We start from the raw sequence: 17264 nt of genomic DNA, 5'->3' as shown, positions 1-17264 counted from the left end.
TTATCAATGTGGGCACTATTGACATTTTTGGCCAGATAACTCTTTGCTGTGGGGGGCTACCCTGGGCATCGTAGGATGTGGAAGAGTATTCTTGGCCTCTCTCCACTAGATGCCAGCAGCACCCTCTCTCTAGAGTTGTGACAACCAAAAATGTCTCCAGATATCGCCAGGTGTCCCATCGGGGACAAAATCACCCCCAGCTGAGAATCATTTCTCTACCCTAAGATGTGTACAGTGGTTAAATCTGGGTGGGAGTATTACAGGTAATTTTAATTCCCCCCCCCTTTATCTCTAGTTAGTTTGTAATGAACATGTGTACATTTATCTTCTACAGAAAAAAATAAAATCTAGTCTTAAAATACCCACAACCATTGCACTATTTATTTATTTATTTAGATTTTAAAATATTCTAAGTTTATTGGCTGAACTGCAGCTAGCCAATAGGCTGCTTGAAACTAAGCAGTAATATATCTTGCTGGTAATTTGTGTGCAGTCACACTCTTCTTTTTTAAATTTAAAAAATTTTTATTTATTTTTTAATTTAATTTTTATTTCATATTGGGGTATAGTTGATTTAGAATGTTGTTAGCTTCACGTGTACAGCAAAGTAATTCAGTTATACATATACATATGATTTCTTTTTCAGATTCTTACCCCATATAGGTTATTATAGAATATTGAGTACAGTTCCCTGTGCTATACAGTAGGTCCTTGTTGATTACCTATTTTATATATAGTAGTGTGTATCTGTTAATCCCAAACTTCTAATTTATTGCATTATTTATTAAAAAATTATAGGCACATGTTCTTGAGCAAAGTCTTTGAAAAACTGTGGATAGAAGATTTATGGAAGATATAATGTGGGGAACAACAAAGGAAATAGAAAAAGTTCTTTCCAAGGTAATTTAGCAAAAATTCATCTCAAGATGTGGGATGGCAGTGTGTGGGCCAGAAAGAATTTGATTTATGACCCAGGTTCACTGATCCATACTGATGGAGCCCTCTATTTGATGTTCTCATTAGATTTACCATGCTGCACAGACTTGCACTCTGGGCTGTACAAATAGTTTTTCCCTGCACTGATTTCCTTTGAGTTGAGCTCAGCCTGGGGGCACCTGATCTTCCCCATGTTATAGGCTGAGGGGACAAATGTCCCTCTTCGCCTACTTCCTTCCCATGTGCAAGATGTGGCACTAGGTTTCACTCACTTTGTAGTAGGGGGTATTTTTATTCACCCAGTTGTTTAGAATTTATGGGGTATGGGCATAGAGCCACTAGCAGACATTTTCATGTGGAAAAATCACCTAATGTGGAAGAGGTATGTAAAATCCTAAAACTGATGAACAGCTAGTGAAGGGATGAAGGTGCTGGTCAAAGATTCTGAAACCTCAACTTCCCAGCTCCACTGGGACCTCAGGCCTAGGGATGGAATCTAATGAGGCCCCAGAGGATGGATGACTTCTCGGAGCTGCTGAGGCTCTGGCCACAGAGGTGACAGGAAGCATGATGGCTGTTGCTCACAAAGGTAGACTGCATCGAAGAATGTGTCACCTTCCCCCCACAAGACATACCTACTGTACACTCACATTTGAATTTATATATATATATCTGCGTGCATTATGTATGTTGCAAAGTACTAAAGGAACAAAATTTTACAAAGGCTCAATACTTCTGATATGCTTAGAATGATAAGAGATGTGAAAGCAACTCAGAATTAGATTCCCTTTTACAAAACCACAGATGGATTTCAATCTGAAGGCATAAAGTAGGAAGCAAATTACTCTTGTACTTTTAGGTAAGAGAAACAAAGAGAGGCAAACTCTGCCTTCGAATCAAAATAGTCATATGTCTAAATGGCTTCTTTTCCTGGTCCTAAGCACATACTCTGGCAGTTAATAATGATAACAAACACATAGCACTCGCTATGTGCCAGGCACCGTTCTAAATGCCTTCTATGTTCTAACGCTTTTTCATCCTCAAAGTAACCCTAAGGTTGTTGTTATCTTCCCTACAATGAGGACATTGTAGGACATAGTAGATGCTCAGTAAGTATTTTGTGAATGAAATGAATAAGCCAAACAATCATCAATCATTTTATTTTCTTTTTGCTCTTAATAGCAACTCATTCTTTCCCACTCCTGAATTTCCTTTATAGTAATAATAAATTTGTTCTTCAAAACTGGCTGTTTTGAAGCAAATGGTGAAGGAGATGGGAATAGTTAGTGGAAATTAGCTAGGGTAGTATTGTTTTATGATATATGTTCGTTCCCACAGTAAATTATGTCAAAATTTTAATACACTCTTACATATTTATTTAATAATAAATTTGTTCTTCAAAATTAGCAGAATCATTTTTGTAAAGATTGAGAAGAACAGAACACTCTGGTTAATAGAATTATGCTCTAAATTAAATCACTAGATCAGAAGCTGTTTGGATTTGTGGACAATCTCAAAAGACCATGACTTCAGAATCCATCTCTCCTACCAGGGTTGTCTGTCTGTGCCAAGAATATAAATAAGAAAATACGGATGATATCTGTTTCCTGAAAGAGCATCAATGGATCATGAGCTCATGATTAAAGCAAACATATGCTAAGGTAAATCATATGAAATTGCTGTCTCTGCAGGTCAAAAACAGTCAAATATCAACAATTTTATATGGTTCAACTTAACAGATCCTGTCATATTTTAATACAATGTGACTATTGAATTTAATTTTCTAAGCAAATGATGAAGGAGATGGGAATGGTTACTGGAATTTAACTAGGGTGGTATTGTTTTATGATATACTTTCATTCCCACAGTAAATTATGTCAAATACACTCTCCCTTACATATAAACTCAACTTATTTCTTTTGTATGTCTTTATTTATTGATTTTAAGATTATGTAGATATGGGATATTCATTCACACATATTCCAAGGAATCTCTAAGGCACTGCTCATTCAAATAGAATATTTAATATTATAATAGTTACAGTGATTCAGCTACTAAACATGTTCTAGTTTATAGACTATCTAAATAGCTTTTGAAAAACACATTTCCAGAAATAAATGTACTGTTCTATTATAAAATGTGGCATTTTTTTTTCAGGTTAATTCCCTACTAAAAAGCCTCTACTAGTTATTGAGAGGACATTTTAAAATAAATTTATTTTATTTATTTACTTTTGGCTGCCTCGGGTCTTTGTTGCTGCACGTGGGCTTTCTCTAGCTGCAGCAAGCAGGGGCTACTCTTGGTTGTGGTGCGCAGGTCTCTCATTGCAGTGGCTTCTCTTGTTGTGGAGCACGGGCTCTAGGCACGTGGGCTTCAGTAGTTGTGGCACGTGGGCTCAGTAGATGTGGCTTGCGGGCTCTAGAGCGCAGGCTCAGTAGTTGTGGCGCACGGGCTTAGTGGCTCCATGGCATGTGGGATATTCCCGGACCAGGGCTCGAACCTGTGTCCCCTGCATTGGCAGGCGGATTCCCAACCACTGTGCCACCAGGGAAGGCAAGAGGACATTTTCTGACTATAAACCAATAACAATAATTTACACTCCAGAACTTCTCCTAAAGTATTAATATGGCCACTTAAAGAAGCCCAAAGCATATGACATCAAGATCTGTGCCTGATTTATTCACTCTGAACATAGATTATTATGATTGAACAGTGGGTTAGGTCTTTAAATGTGACCACTTCCCACCCACTTAGTGATATTTGCATGTTTTAAGTATCTCATCATTCTGGCAATAAACCAAATTCTAAAAAAGTAGCACTTATACAATGAATGGTCTTCATGAAGTATTTTTTACAGTGCTATACACTTGGTAAGGGCCCAGAAAATAATTGTACAAGTGCTTGTTAGAAAATCATAAATAAAGAGGCCACAGTACACCCACCGGAATAAATTCTGCATCCAAGTTGGCCAACATTTTTGAATACTTACTGGGTACAAAGAGGGTCAGCCACTGCACTCTGGGTGCCCACCATCAGTGCGGGAGACCCACATGCACAACCCAACCACCCACAGGAGGCGGAATGAAACAAGTGCTATGAAAATAGAAGAAATAAGTAATTCTCACTGACACAGAAATCTGAGTAAACTTCTGTCTCTGGTACTTTATTGTTCGGTCACTTATCTGTTTGCACTCACGTGTTTTGTAACAGTAGTGGTCTGGCAAAGGGAAGTTTGAGTGTTAGTCTCCCATTTGTACATATAATCCCCATTCCTCCATAAATTGCATGAGATAGGCTTCATGTTCCTCCAGTGTCTTGTCTGGAGCCTGATCCTGGTAGAGTCTAGACAAGAGGCCCTCCTCCTTGAGTCCCTCAGACTCAGGATGCTTAAATCTCTCTGAGTCATGTTCAAAGCTGGATAATGAAGGTATACACAGCCTGCCAGTCTGAGGGTCCCAATCGACCAGTGTGGTCGATGGTTCTGCCTCTGGCCCCTCCTCTGTGTCCACATGCCCCTGCAGCAGGTGGTCCAAGTCTCTGAGCTGAGGGGTATATGAATATGGTAGTGTTTGTGGACCCAAGTCTGCTAAAGTTGCCTGTTGCTCAGATAACCTTCCTTGTAGGGACACTTCCTCCTGCAAATTGAACTCCTGATCTCCAGGCCCCACAGAAATGTCACTAGTTCTTATGTCACATTCACATTCGATGACTGTTTTATCTGTGGCCATTGTTCTGCTGGGTGGCTCTTGCTGGGTTAAGGAAGTCCCTTTGGTGCTTTTCTCAGAGTCATACACAATGTCCACCACATGTGAAGCATACCCCAGGTGTTTCACCTCCACTTCCTCCTGATGGGGCTCCCGGTCCTCACTGGGCTCATTCAGGTCTGATGCATCGTTGCTTTTTTCCATTACACTTATATCCTTATGAGAAGTTTTAGAATCCTCCAAAATACTGAGGGTGATAAAGTTAATCACAATTTTTTCAGCAGGTACAAAGACTCTTTTGTCAAATTCATTTCCATAAATCAAAACCTATAAAGCGAGAAGAGAATGGTTTTCACCTTTTCACTTTAGAGAGACATTAAAAACAGCTGTTAGATAACTAATCATTAGAGAAATGCAAATCAAAACTACAATGAGGTATCACCTCACACCAGTCAGAATGGCCATCACCAAAAAATCTACAAACAATAAATGCTGGAGAGGGTGTGGAGAAAAGGGAACCCTCTTGCACTGTTGGTGGGAATGTAAATTGATACAGCCACTATGGAGAACAGTATGGAGGTTCCTTAAAAACTAAAAATAGAACTACCATACGACCCAGCAATCCCACTACTGGGCATATACCCTGAGAAAACCATAATTCAAAAAGAGTCATGTACCACAATGTTCATTGCAGCTCTATTTACAATAGCCAGGACATGGAAGCAACCTAAGTGTCCATCGACAGAGGAATGGATAAAGATGATGTGGCACATATATACAATGGAATATCACTCAGCCATAAAAAGAAACGAAATTGAGTTATTTGTAGTGAGGTGGATGGACCTAGAGTCTGTCATACAGAGTGAAGTAAGTCAGAAAGAGAAAAACAAATACCGTATGTTAACACATACATATGGAATCTAAAAAATAAAAAAGGTTCTGAAGAACCTAGGGGCAGGACAGGAATAAAGACGCAGACGTAGAGAATGGACTTGGGAACACGGGGAGGGGAAAGGGTAAAGTGGGACGAAGTGAGAGAGTGACATGGACATATATACACTACCAAATGCAAAACAGATAGCTAGTGGGAAGCAGCCACATAGCACAGGGAGATCAGCTTGGTGCTTTGTGACAACCTAGAGGGGTGGGATAGGGAGGGTGGGAGGGAGAAGCAAGAGGGAGGAGACATGGGGATATATGTATATGTATATGTATAGCTGATTCGCTCTGTTATAAAGCACAAACAGACACACCATTGTAGGGCAATTGTGCTCCAGTAAAGCTGTTCAAAAAACAAACAAACAAAAAAAACAGCTGTTAGAATTTATACTGTCCCCAGATAGTTGTAAAGGCCTATTCTTACCAACTCATGGAAGTGAAAGTTACGTTTGGAATATGAGGGAAAACTCCCTCACCTGGAGGCAAGGGACCCAAGATGCACGAAATGCATATGGCAGTGAAAAGTGGTTCCCTGGGTGGTCCTGATCCAGTCCAAGGATCGGGGTGTGACTGCCTCTTCCTCTAACTGGCTGAGGGAATTCAGGGGGCTTATTTAATTTCTTGAGCCTCCTTTTTTTAATTCTGTAAAATCAGAATTTCTGCTGTGTCAGGAGTGGTGAAGACTGAGTTTTTGACATTGCTTTATTAATTATAGTTCACTATGTGTTTATCAATAAGCCATCCTCTGGGCTACCAGCTCTTTTTTGCATATACTCTGGACAGGAAATGTGGAAGGGCGTGAAAACTAGGTGTAAAAAGAGAAATAAGCACATGAATAGAGATGGTTTTACTTACTTCCCCCATACACCAAACTAATCATGCTATAATAGGGCCCAAAACGGAAATTCATCTGCCAATTTATAGTAGATAGAGAAACTCTAAATCACGTCAGGAAAACTTGTTTAAGATTAAAGTTTTGCTGGCAATACATGGAAGGTGCCCGTTTAGATTGTCAATGATGAGTTACGTTACAATTCTCATTGTCCACCCAATGATGCGATTTCATTTAACTACAAAATAGGAACTTCAGCATCTTTCTTTTACAAAAATTTGGGTTTCAAAAAGTCACAGGCTGTCAGTTCTCCTGTGCTTTTTCCTCCTAGGAAAGGTCTCCCTACGTCATTAAAAAGCTATCTCTGAAACCTAAATGAAGGCAGAATAATAGAAACATTTAAAAACAGAACAGGAATGCATGTATGTGTCGTGTACATGTGAACACGTATTTTGATAATTTCCAAAGAAATAGTTTTTGATTGTTAAAATATGCTCAGCCTTGGGAAACCTCCAGTACATGGTCCAGAAGCATAAGGTTTGTTCCTTCTTTTACTTTCTTGCTTCTCCTTGCTGTGAATGATTAAGTCCTGGCCGCTTTCCCCCTAAACGTGTTTCCATTCCGTGTCTGTCTCCAGCCCTACATCCCCCGCTCCTCTTTTAGACTCTCATCTTCTCTCTCCTGGACAACTCCCACAGTCTCCTAGCTGGGTTTGTTTGTTTGTTTGTTTGTTTCTAGTCTTCTTCCCCCTGAAGTTGTCTTTAACACTATCCAGTTGTATCTAAAACTCAATATTGACCATAATGATCCCAACTCAAAACCCTACAGAGTTTTGCAAACACAATGAAGCCCAAGGTCCTTCGAATAACTCCCCACTTCTCCCATTACCTGGCCTTACCCCCCACCCTCCAGTCTCTTCTTTCATAGCTTCTCATCAGGAACCTTATGGTTTTGCAATATTATATGGTTTCCCAAACATCCTCCTACCTTTGCCCCTGCAGTTTCTTCCAGTTGAGGTAGGTGCCCTAACTCTTACTGAACTTTCATGACCAAGCCCAGGCATGAAACTCCTCCTCCTCCACGTAGGGTGCCAGCGCCCTTCCTGTACCCGCAAGAGTCCCTAGAACCCACTTTCATCTTAGTCTTCACATATCCTTTAAAACGTCTAGTCCCCAACTAGACTTAAGCCTCTGGAGGGGCAGGGATCATGACAATTTATCTGTGTACCTCAAGACCTAGTCTGATCTGTTCCATAAATATAAAATCTTTGTCAAAGTTAAGGAATCTTTCTCTTTGGTTATGTTAATGAGTTAGTCTAGTACAGAAAGTGTTTTTAATTCATCAACTCTTTAACTTGAAACTCACTCTGCCCATAAAAGGAACGGTATCTGTTCTAGAACCTCCTTTTCTATCTTCCTGGGGGTGTTATAAAGCCTCCTACCACTCTAGGCACTCACCAGATTTGCTGGGTGTTTCTCTTTGCTGACATGGGTATATCTGTACATGGAGTAGCACATCACAGAAAAAATAAACACGGTAACAGATATGGGCAAAACATAGCAGAAGATGATTTTAACCTTCAATGTTGATGTTTGATCTGTAAAAAGAAAAGTGGGGTGGGGTAGACAGTTGTGATTTGGTGTGGTGGGAAAACACTGGTAACATCAAGAGGCTTTGGAGAGATCAGTTACTTTTAGGAATTCAGTTTTCTCATTTATAAATTGAGAAGCTTGAGCTAAATGTTAGAAGGGATCTCAGAATTCTTACTCTCTCTGACAATAGGTGGTCTTAAGGAATCATCTGGACTTGTTTCCATCCTTTACAGCAAGGATGCCTTAACAACCCAAGTCAGAAGATATTCCAACATTTTATATCTGGCTATGAGATTCATGCTGGTTCTTCTATTTGCAGGAAAGTGTGCCTGATACTCAAGCAACTCACAGCACTTCAAACCAAACAACAAAACCTTCTTGTGAAGATCCCATTAAGCTGCCCCACGTTTCCATGCCCCTCATTCGACTCAACCTTTTCCAGATATTCAGGACCTTGCCACGAATGTATGGCGTCATCTTGTGTGTGACAAACAGAACCATCCTTACACAGTTGGCCAGGCTTTCTGGTAGGTCTGGAGCTTGGGGATGTGTGGAGAGGCGGCTGAATTGGTGTGTGCTGAGAATGGCAGTAACTCCCTCCCTGGTCCTGCTGTGCCGTAGGTTCATAATGACTTTAAGAGTCCAGGGGCTTCCCTGGTGGCGCAGTGGTTGAGAGTCTGCCTGCCAACGCGGGGGACATGGGTTCGAGCCCTGGTCCGGGAAGATCCCACATGCCGCGGAGCAACTAGGCCCGTGAGCCACAATTACTGAGCCTGCGCATCTGGAGCCTGTGCTCCGCAACAAGAGAGGCCGCGATAGTGAGAGGCCCGCGCACTGCGATGAACAGTGGCCCCTGCTTGCGGCAACTGGAAAAAGCCCTCGCACAGAAACTAAGACCCAACACAGCCATAAATAAATAAATTAATAAATTAAAAAAAAAAAAAAAGTCCATAGAGGAATGAAAAGATCTGGTGAGTAGTTTTAAGAAAAGTAGCCCTGGATCACCATGAATCAGACTATATGGTTGACAGATAGGACTCACTGTGACTAATTTATATTTGTTAAGCTCCTGTGGAGTACTTGTAAATTGTGAAGGTTAAATTTATGTGTCAATCTGGCTAGGCCACAGTACCCAGTTATTTGGTCCAACATTATTCTAGATGTTTCTGTGAAAGCATTTTTTAGATGAGATTAGCATTTATATTAGTAGGCATGAGTAAAGCAGATTACCCTCTATAATGAGGGTGAGCCTCATCCAATCAGCTGAAGGCTTTGATAGAAAAAAGACTGATCACGTTCCAGAAGAGCGAATTCTGCCAGCTGAACACCTTCAGATAAGAACTGCAACATAAATTCTTCCTTAGGTCTCCAGCCTTGCAGATTTTGAACTTACCAACCTCCAAAATCATGTGAGCCAGGTCCTTAAAATAAGTCTCTATCTCCATCTTGATATGTGTGTGTGTGTGTGTGTGTGTGTGTGTGTATTTATATATAAAGATTATGTATATTGTGTTCTATGGAGAACCCTGACTACTACAGCAGTGGAAAAAGCAGCAGCTTTTGCACAAATGACAAAAGTTCTAGGGCATTCCTTACATACTAATACAATCAGCAGGAGTGTCGTGGGAGTATTCTAATCCATGCAGACGTTGGATACTCTTGATGCCTAGTCCTGGGAGAGAGCAGCTAAGTTGCTGTCCGGTTAACTGTCTAGTTAAAGAGTGGAAACAGAAGCATCATGGACTTCTGGTCAACAATAGCCAGTGGGAAAAGCCCAGGTATGGGGGTCCAACTGCAGGCTCTTCCATCCTGAAGAGCACATCTGTCAACAGGTTCCACATAGAAAGATGCCAATAATGCAGATGTTGCAGATGGCTGAGCATCACCTGCCCCTACTTCAGGCTACAACTCAGTCCAGTCCTTTTTTTTAAAAAAAAATTTTTATTGGCGTATAGTTGATTTACAATGTTGCGTTAGTTTCAGGTGTACTCCAAAGTGATCAGTTATACATATATCCACTCTTTTTTAGATTCTTTTCACACATAGGTCATTATAGAGTATTGAGTAGAGTTCCCTGTGCTATACAGTAGGTCCTTATTAGTTATCTCTTTTACATATAGTAGTGTGTATATGTCAACCCCAATCAATCCAGTCCTCTTAATACAATCCCTGGCCTCTGGACCAAACTCACCCTGATAAACAGAGCTGTGACAACAATGACTGAAGGCACTTAGTATACACCAGCACATGTTTGCAACAATCAACTAATAAACTGTATCTGTATTTTAGGAATTGGGGGATTGTGGAGGGCAGAAATATTTCAAAGAATAGTCCCAAAAGAGGTAATAGTGAGTTTTTGAAAAAGTAGACCCTCATAATGGTGTCTTGGAAAGGTATCTGGGGTGCTCTAACAGCTGGGGTATCAAGAAAGGTCAGAACATGAAATGGTACCTTGTTATTACTTTTCCAAGACTAGTGAGAAAGTCGGCTCCATCTGCTTACTGGGAAGTATTTCATTTAATCTGTACTTTAGTTGCTTTAGCTCTGCCAATGGCTTAAATGATTTCCACTGGGAATTCATTCCTACCATTTGCCCACTGATCAAGCTGTTAGTAAACAGAGCACTTTTCCAAATACAAAAATGATTTCCTCAATCTGCTTTGCTTTGCCTTTTGCTTGCTTTGCATTTTAATTTTATTGATATTTGACATATGTATGGTAGAGAACCCTTCGTTTTAAAGGGAAAGGTATGATAATGATGGAGATTCAAGAATAAAGCTTTTCACTTCTGATATGTATTCACAAAATTCCCTTTTTAATCCTTAGGACAGTTTCATCTCGAAATGTGGGATGCTTGAGGGGAGAGGAAAACGGGGGTTCTGTCACCATTCCTGTCCCATAGCTGGTGACGGAACCAAGTCTTGGGGAAAATGATTGTGACATTTGGCAGGCCAGCACATTTGGAAGGAGAAACAGAAGAAGAATGGATGAAGAGCCATTCAATGAAGGTAAACTTTAGGATTTATTTTCAATTTTTAGGTTTTGAGTTCAGGGTCTTACCACCCTCAGGGAAGAACAATTAAACAAACGCCAAGCTCCTAACTCTAGTCTCCCAACAGGAACGAGAATCTTCAACCACACTTCCTTGGCAGCCAAGTTCAGAAAACACGAGGAGACAAATAAAAGGAAAGACAGAGAAGCAACTATAAGAGTGAGGGAGTAATAACTGATTTGCTGATCCCAGGCCCTTGAACAGCCTTGCACAGTGAGTGATATCTGATCACAACCTGCAGCGCCTATAATTTGTATTCCCGAGGGGGAGCAAAAGACTCTGTCGTAAAGTGTTTTTAGGATACTGCTTTGTTTCTAGGAATAAACTCATCTGATGTTCTTAAAGACCACAGAACTTCTACTGATCAGAGTGATTATAGTTTTAAAGAAGAAAAACCGTGTGTGTAAAAATTCCTATAATTCTTATTTCCCAAGGTCGAGTCTTGTTGGACTGGTGCTAAGAGTTCCCCAGGAGGTGAAAACACTCCCTACTGTGAGCCAAGTTCAATGGTAGAGTCCCAGGCTGCTCAATGCATTTCTGGTGATGGTTGTTTCTGCCTTCACTTCAGCCTGTTTCTGGTAGACACGGATTTTCAAAACCTTGTCTACACCACCATCCTTCCTTCTAGTTTTAGCAGATTTCCTTCCTCAGACCAGCTGAGATTCTCAAAGCTTACCTTTCAAAGTACTGACACACTGCTTCTCAGAAGGCTGAGCAAGGCGAGGAGGGCCTGGGACGAAGGACTCCACGAGGACGCAGTACAGAGTGTCCGGCTCCAGCCAGCTGAATACCAGCGTTCGGTTTGTCACACACTGGGACCACTGGGATAGGGAATTGCGAAGAGCAGTTAGAGCCAGAGATTTCCAGTACCACCCCAGACAAGTAACTTTAGAAGGAATTAGAAGACTGAGGTACCATTAAGTCCTTTACTATCACTAAGAGCTTTTTTTTTTAGCAACAGCTTTAAAATATCCTTTTCCTTCAGCTTGGCAGTCCCAGTTAGGGACTGGACAAATTGTGGGAACAATTCTAAATAATGACATAAGGAGGGATTTCTTATTCCACTTTGTCCTGTGTTCTTGCTGATATTTTTTTCTTTCTTGGAGAGTGACTGACAGATGTTAAGCAAGTAAAAACTCTCTACCAAAGTGAGGCGGACAATTGCTCTACACACCAACAGCAACAGGAGACTTTCTGTAAAGGAAATCTGAAGGCAGTTTTAAAAATTTCTACACATCAGCTTCAACTGTATCTTGTATGGCAACACTTTTGAATATCACACCTTCCCAGATTCACATGCTGAGAATTTAGGCATCAGGGCTGCGTGTTCCAGCATTAGCTGCAAAAAGTGACACAAATTTTAGGTCCCCATTCCATTTCAGGCTTACCGTTCTATTTGATTTAGTATTATATATGGACACATTATACTTCAGATCAGAGTATATTTGTTCCAGGGAAATAGAGCTTTCTTCTGGGTTTTTCTTCCACTTCTTTGGAGCCGTCAGAACAATAGATATGGATTTCTCATCAGTAGTCAAAGCAACCTCTGGTGGGCCAATTTGTGCTTAAAGGGGAGGGGAGAGGGAATTATCATGTTCAGATGTAGAAATCACCTTGGATGAAACAATATAATCCTACTGGGATCAAAGCTCTAAAGCCCACCCTCTTATCTGAGATGCCTCAGAATGCTCTAGGTGGGCCCAAGTGATACCGAATCTTGAAACAATCATGTCACACACTGATAGAATGTTAAAACAGCAAATTTACTTAGTCACATGTAGTTCCTAGTCACATGGATAAACAGTACTAGATGATGGTAAATATAATTAAAAGTGTTTGCAACACTCCTGGGACCTGAAACGTTGGTGACAAATAACATTAAGAGGATTTGATGTGTTTGTAAAAATCAGAAATGGAGAAATGAAGCGCTGCTAAAGACCTTTGGGGAAGTAACCTTTGGAGAATGATCTAGAACAGAGATTAGCAAACTTTTACCATAAAGGTACTGACAGTAAGTATTTTAGGCTTTGCAGGCCATGTGATCTCTGTTGCAACTATTATTTATATAAATGTAAAAACCATTCTTAGCTCTTGTCCTGTAGAAAAACAGAAAGGGGAGGGGGTGCTGCATTTAGTCCGAGGCCATAGTTTGCTGACTTCTGATCCAGAAGGGCAGCAAGGGAAAGGCTCCAGCTCCAGAACTTAGGGAGTGCTTGTAAATTTCATCATGGCAGCTCTGAGTGGGTCCTCTATGGTTGAATCAGTCACAGATCAGGGATGGAAAATTTTAAAAGGAAATACCAGGAAGATGTTGCCTTAATTCTGAGTTACATCTAGAAATTATGTCGTAACTCTACCAAGTCTGTAACAAGAAGAGACTTAGTTTGGAGATCAGAACAATCTTTAATCAACCTGCAGGCATATGTCAAATAGTTTATAAACCCACGACATTAAAATAAATCTGTCAGTTGTTCCTCAAATTATATAATCTCAACTAAACAATAAAACCAAATCAAAATTTGATAATACTGGCATCCAGCGTCAATTCTGGATCCGGCAGCAATCTTAGAGACACTTGGCCAAAACTTTCATTCTAAAGATGAGACTCTGAGATGCAGCAAGGTGAAGTACCTTGGGCTGGTCACTCCACCTGATGGACAGAGTGCAGAGCACTGGCCTCGACAAGGCTATCTATGAGGCAGAGACTGTTACATTAGGGGGTCAGATGAACTTGATATTGATACATGTTTAACAGACAACTGTGTTACTTACTTTCTAAAAAAGGATAGAATCGTCCAGTTTCTGCCCATTTAGAACTATTTGTTCCCCAAATGGCCTTAACCTTGGCATAATATTGATGTTCGTAGTCAGAAGTTTCAGCAGAGAGATCACAGTAGGTCCTACTTATATTTCTGCATTCGGATTTATTCAGCCATTTCTTGTGCCCATATCTGCTGAGAAGGAAACTGTGAATTAACAGTGAGGTGCCCTCTATGCTTTACAGTAGGAAAAACGAAAACAGTCATTATATAAAACTGAATGGAACTTAAGACCTTCTCTTCAGAACAACAAAACTGCTTATCATTGAGATAAAAAAGAATCTACTTTTGCTGCTGGCAATTTTTTTCATTAGCTGTCAGGAACATGAGTCACACCTTCTGTAATCACCTTTCTTTTCTGTGAATTATAATGTGGATAGTACATTTTGAAAGCATGTATTTTATTATTAGGCTTGGACTACAGTAAAAATTTTACAGACTGTGTGATCAATTCTTCTATGTAAATTTTTAGCCCACATGCATACCAAGGTTAGTTTGATGGGTCTTTTTTTTTTTTGGATTGATTGTTTTAAGAAAAATTAGTCAATTTTTCCTTGGAAATTCTTCTTGACATTCTCATAAAATTTAAAAATATACTTGCCCTCAAGGGTTCTGGGGAAAATTCACTAGGTTGGAGTGCATTCCAAAATCAGCATTTTCAATGATCATAGTGATGATGATGATATTAACTAGGTTGTTCACATCTGTTTTTCCTCTCCTTTATTAAAAACATAACACCCATAGAAACAGGAGGTGGGAAATACTTTAGCATTTCTCAGGTGGAAGAGACTGAGGTATTGAGAGGTTAAGTGACATGGGAAGAGCCAAGTGAAAGAGACAGGGTTGCGTGAGAGGCTACTGAAAGGATTAAAGCAGGTGTGTCGGGCTTTTAGACAGCTAACTCTGGTGGTAGCGTAGAGAATGTAATGGGTCAAGGGTGGCAGACTGGGGAGCAGTTGAGAGGATGCTAGAGTGGTCCAGGTGGAAGAGGTAGGTGGCTTGCACAAGGCTAGTGGCAGTGGAATGAATGACAGGACAAAAGGAAAAAATATTAGGAGACAAGACTTGGTGATTGAGTGCATGAAAGAGATGAGGGAAAAGAAGGTGTTAAGGATGATGTCTCTTTCTGTCCAGGCTAGTTGGGTGGAATGGTGGTAACACTTACCAAGATCAGGAATGCGGAAGAAGAGTGGGTTTGGGAAATGGGGAGAGGAGGGGGGAGGGAAAGATAATGAGTTCAGTTTTTGACATGTTGAGCTTAAGATACGTAAAAGGTATCCGAATGCGGATGCCCAGAAGGCGCTGGAGCTCAGGAGAAAGGGGTGAGTGGGAGGTAGGGATTTTGAAATCTATGGCATAAAGCTGCTCATGGAAGGCAGAGGCATCAATGAAATTACCCATGGAGACAAAGCAAAGCCTAGGATAAAATTTCAGGAGCAGCAAGATTTAAAGGTGAGATACAGGGACTTCCCTGGTGGCGCAGTGGTTAAGAATCCACCTGCCAATGCAGGGGACATGGGTTCGATCCCTGGTCCGGGAAGATCCCACATGCCGCGGAGCAATTAAGCCCGTGTGTCACAACTACTGAGCCTGCGCTCTAGAGCCCGCGAGCCACATCTACTGTGTCCGTGTACCACAAGTACTGAAGCCCACGTGCCTAGAGCCTGTGCTCCACAACAAGAGAAGCCACCGCAATGAGAAGCCCGCGCACTGCAACGAACAGTAGCCCCCACTCGCCGCAACTAGAGAAGAGCCCGCGCGCAGCAACGAAGACCCAACGCAGCCAAAAATAATAAATAAATAAATAAATTTATTTTAAAAATTACAAAAAATAAAGGTGAGATACAAAGTACACTTAGAAATAGCAGCTAAAGAGGGAGAAGGAAAAACAGACATCACAAAAGTCAAGGGAAGACTGTGTGTTGAGAAGGAGGAAATGTCAACTTTATCAAGTGTTGCCAAAGCTTAAGGGTATCTTCTCTTTTCAAAATATGGCAGCAGAGTCCTGAAAGTAAATGTCTCCTGTTTCGTAAGTACCATAGCTACCAGAAAACATTAGAAATATAGCTAGATCTTGTTGACCAATTTCTCCATTCAAGTAATCACCATGCCGAGGGGCTTTCAAACTTTTTATTGACTGTGAGCCATAGAAAGAAATACATTTCACAGTGTGACCCAGTTCACACATATATCCAACATACTAAAACAAAGGTTTTAGAAGATAATACCTAAACTTTACAACATGCCAGGCACTTAGTTATTTTCCATTCCAATCCACTCCACACCATTCTAATCCTTCCTGTTAAAAAAAAAAATGCTAGTTATGTCCCTCAAAATTGATTTCATGGCCCACCAACAGGTCTTGACTTGTGGTTTGAAAAATATTGCCATCGCCTATTTGACCTTTTCTCCTCAAACTTCCTGACTTTGCCAAGGGCAAGGCAGCTTCCCATGACAGATGTCGATGAAGGAGAAACGCTCTTTACTAATTCTGGACAAAATGCTTTGTAAGTCTGACAAGCTGATAGACATGAATCATTCAATAAATACTACAGTAATGATGTTCATGCATGTCAAAAAGTCATGCGGGGCCCTCAGTGGTCTCTGATTTCTGGTAATGGCAGGAAATATTTATCAAGTGCCTATTATGCGCTTGGACTGGTGCTTAGGATTTGAAAGCTTTATCTCATTTAATTATCATAATACCCCTAGGAGGTAGGTACCGTTATTTTCATCCCATTTTACAGATGAGGAAATTGAGGCTCAGTGATATTAAGGGAGTTGCTCAAGGTAGTCTGACTAGTACCAGGCATATCTGGGATTTGAACCACTTCTCCCTGATGCTAAAGCTTGTGCTTTTAATGCTACACTCTATTTTCGGCATTAAATTCTTTGGGTAGATATAATTTAAACTTTTGTTAAAATTTCGTTTTTTACTTGGAAACAAACTTCACTCAAAAGTAAAATAGTATAATATGTAACTTGCCCAAGGTTACCCATTTAGGTTCACAGTCTGCCTATGACCCCAGGACTGTTTGTCTTTGGAGCTGAGCCTGGAGCCATGTCAGTGACACAAGCTGCCCTGTATTCCTGCCCACTGTCCACATTCACAGGCATGTAAGAACTCCAACATGGCAAGTTTCTTTTCAAATATTCTTTTTTGAAATTTATGTAATCTAAATTATCTACTCTCACAGAGCAGTGATTACTCTCTCTCTTCTTTTCTGAATCACATAAACACATAAAGAACAGAACAAGCTCCTTGCTCCACCAATGAAAAAGGAGACAAGGACACACTCATGAGCCATTTCTCCTGGCAGAGTGATGCCTCTTCCCTAAAATACTGGTTCCTGAGAAATTCTTTGGCAATGAGAATGAAGTTCTAGATAA

At 40.6% G+C, this 17264-nt stretch overlaps 1 protein-coding gene across 1 annotated transcript in view; it reads right to left on the bottom strand.

Annotated features, from left to right (window-relative positions):
• Nucleotides 1-4072: 4072 nt before the first annotated feature.
• Nucleotides 4073-17264, bottom strand: part of IL20RA (interleukin 20 receptor subunit alpha) — a 35466-nt gene continuing 22274 nt past the window's right edge. The window contains exons 3-7 of the mRNA XM_061207267.1: nucleotides 13828-14006; nucleotides 12444-12619; nucleotides 11732-11876; nucleotides 7869-8008; nucleotides 4073-4967 (exon numbers count right to left, since the gene is read on the bottom strand). Of these exons, the coding sequence (XP_061063250.1) occupies nucleotides 4176-4967; nucleotides 7869-8008; nucleotides 11732-11876; nucleotides 12444-12619; nucleotides 13828-14006 (1432 nt within the window). The 3' untranslated portion in view covers nucleotides 4073-4175. The remainder of the gene's footprint in view (nucleotides 4968-7868; nucleotides 8009-11731; nucleotides 11877-12443; nucleotides 12620-13827; nucleotides 14007-17264) is intronic.

The sequence above is a fragment of the Eubalaena glacialis genome, chromosome 12 (genome assembly GCF_028564815.1).
Source record: "Eubalaena glacialis isolate mEubGla1 chromosome 12, mEubGla1.1.hap2.+ XY, whole genome shotgun sequence".
Lineage (NCBI taxonomy): Eukaryota > Metazoa > Chordata > Mammalia > Artiodactyla > Balaenidae > Eubalaena > Eubalaena glacialis.
Note: the sequence above shows the minus strand (reverse complement) of the source record. Positions and strands in the feature narration are given on the sequence as shown.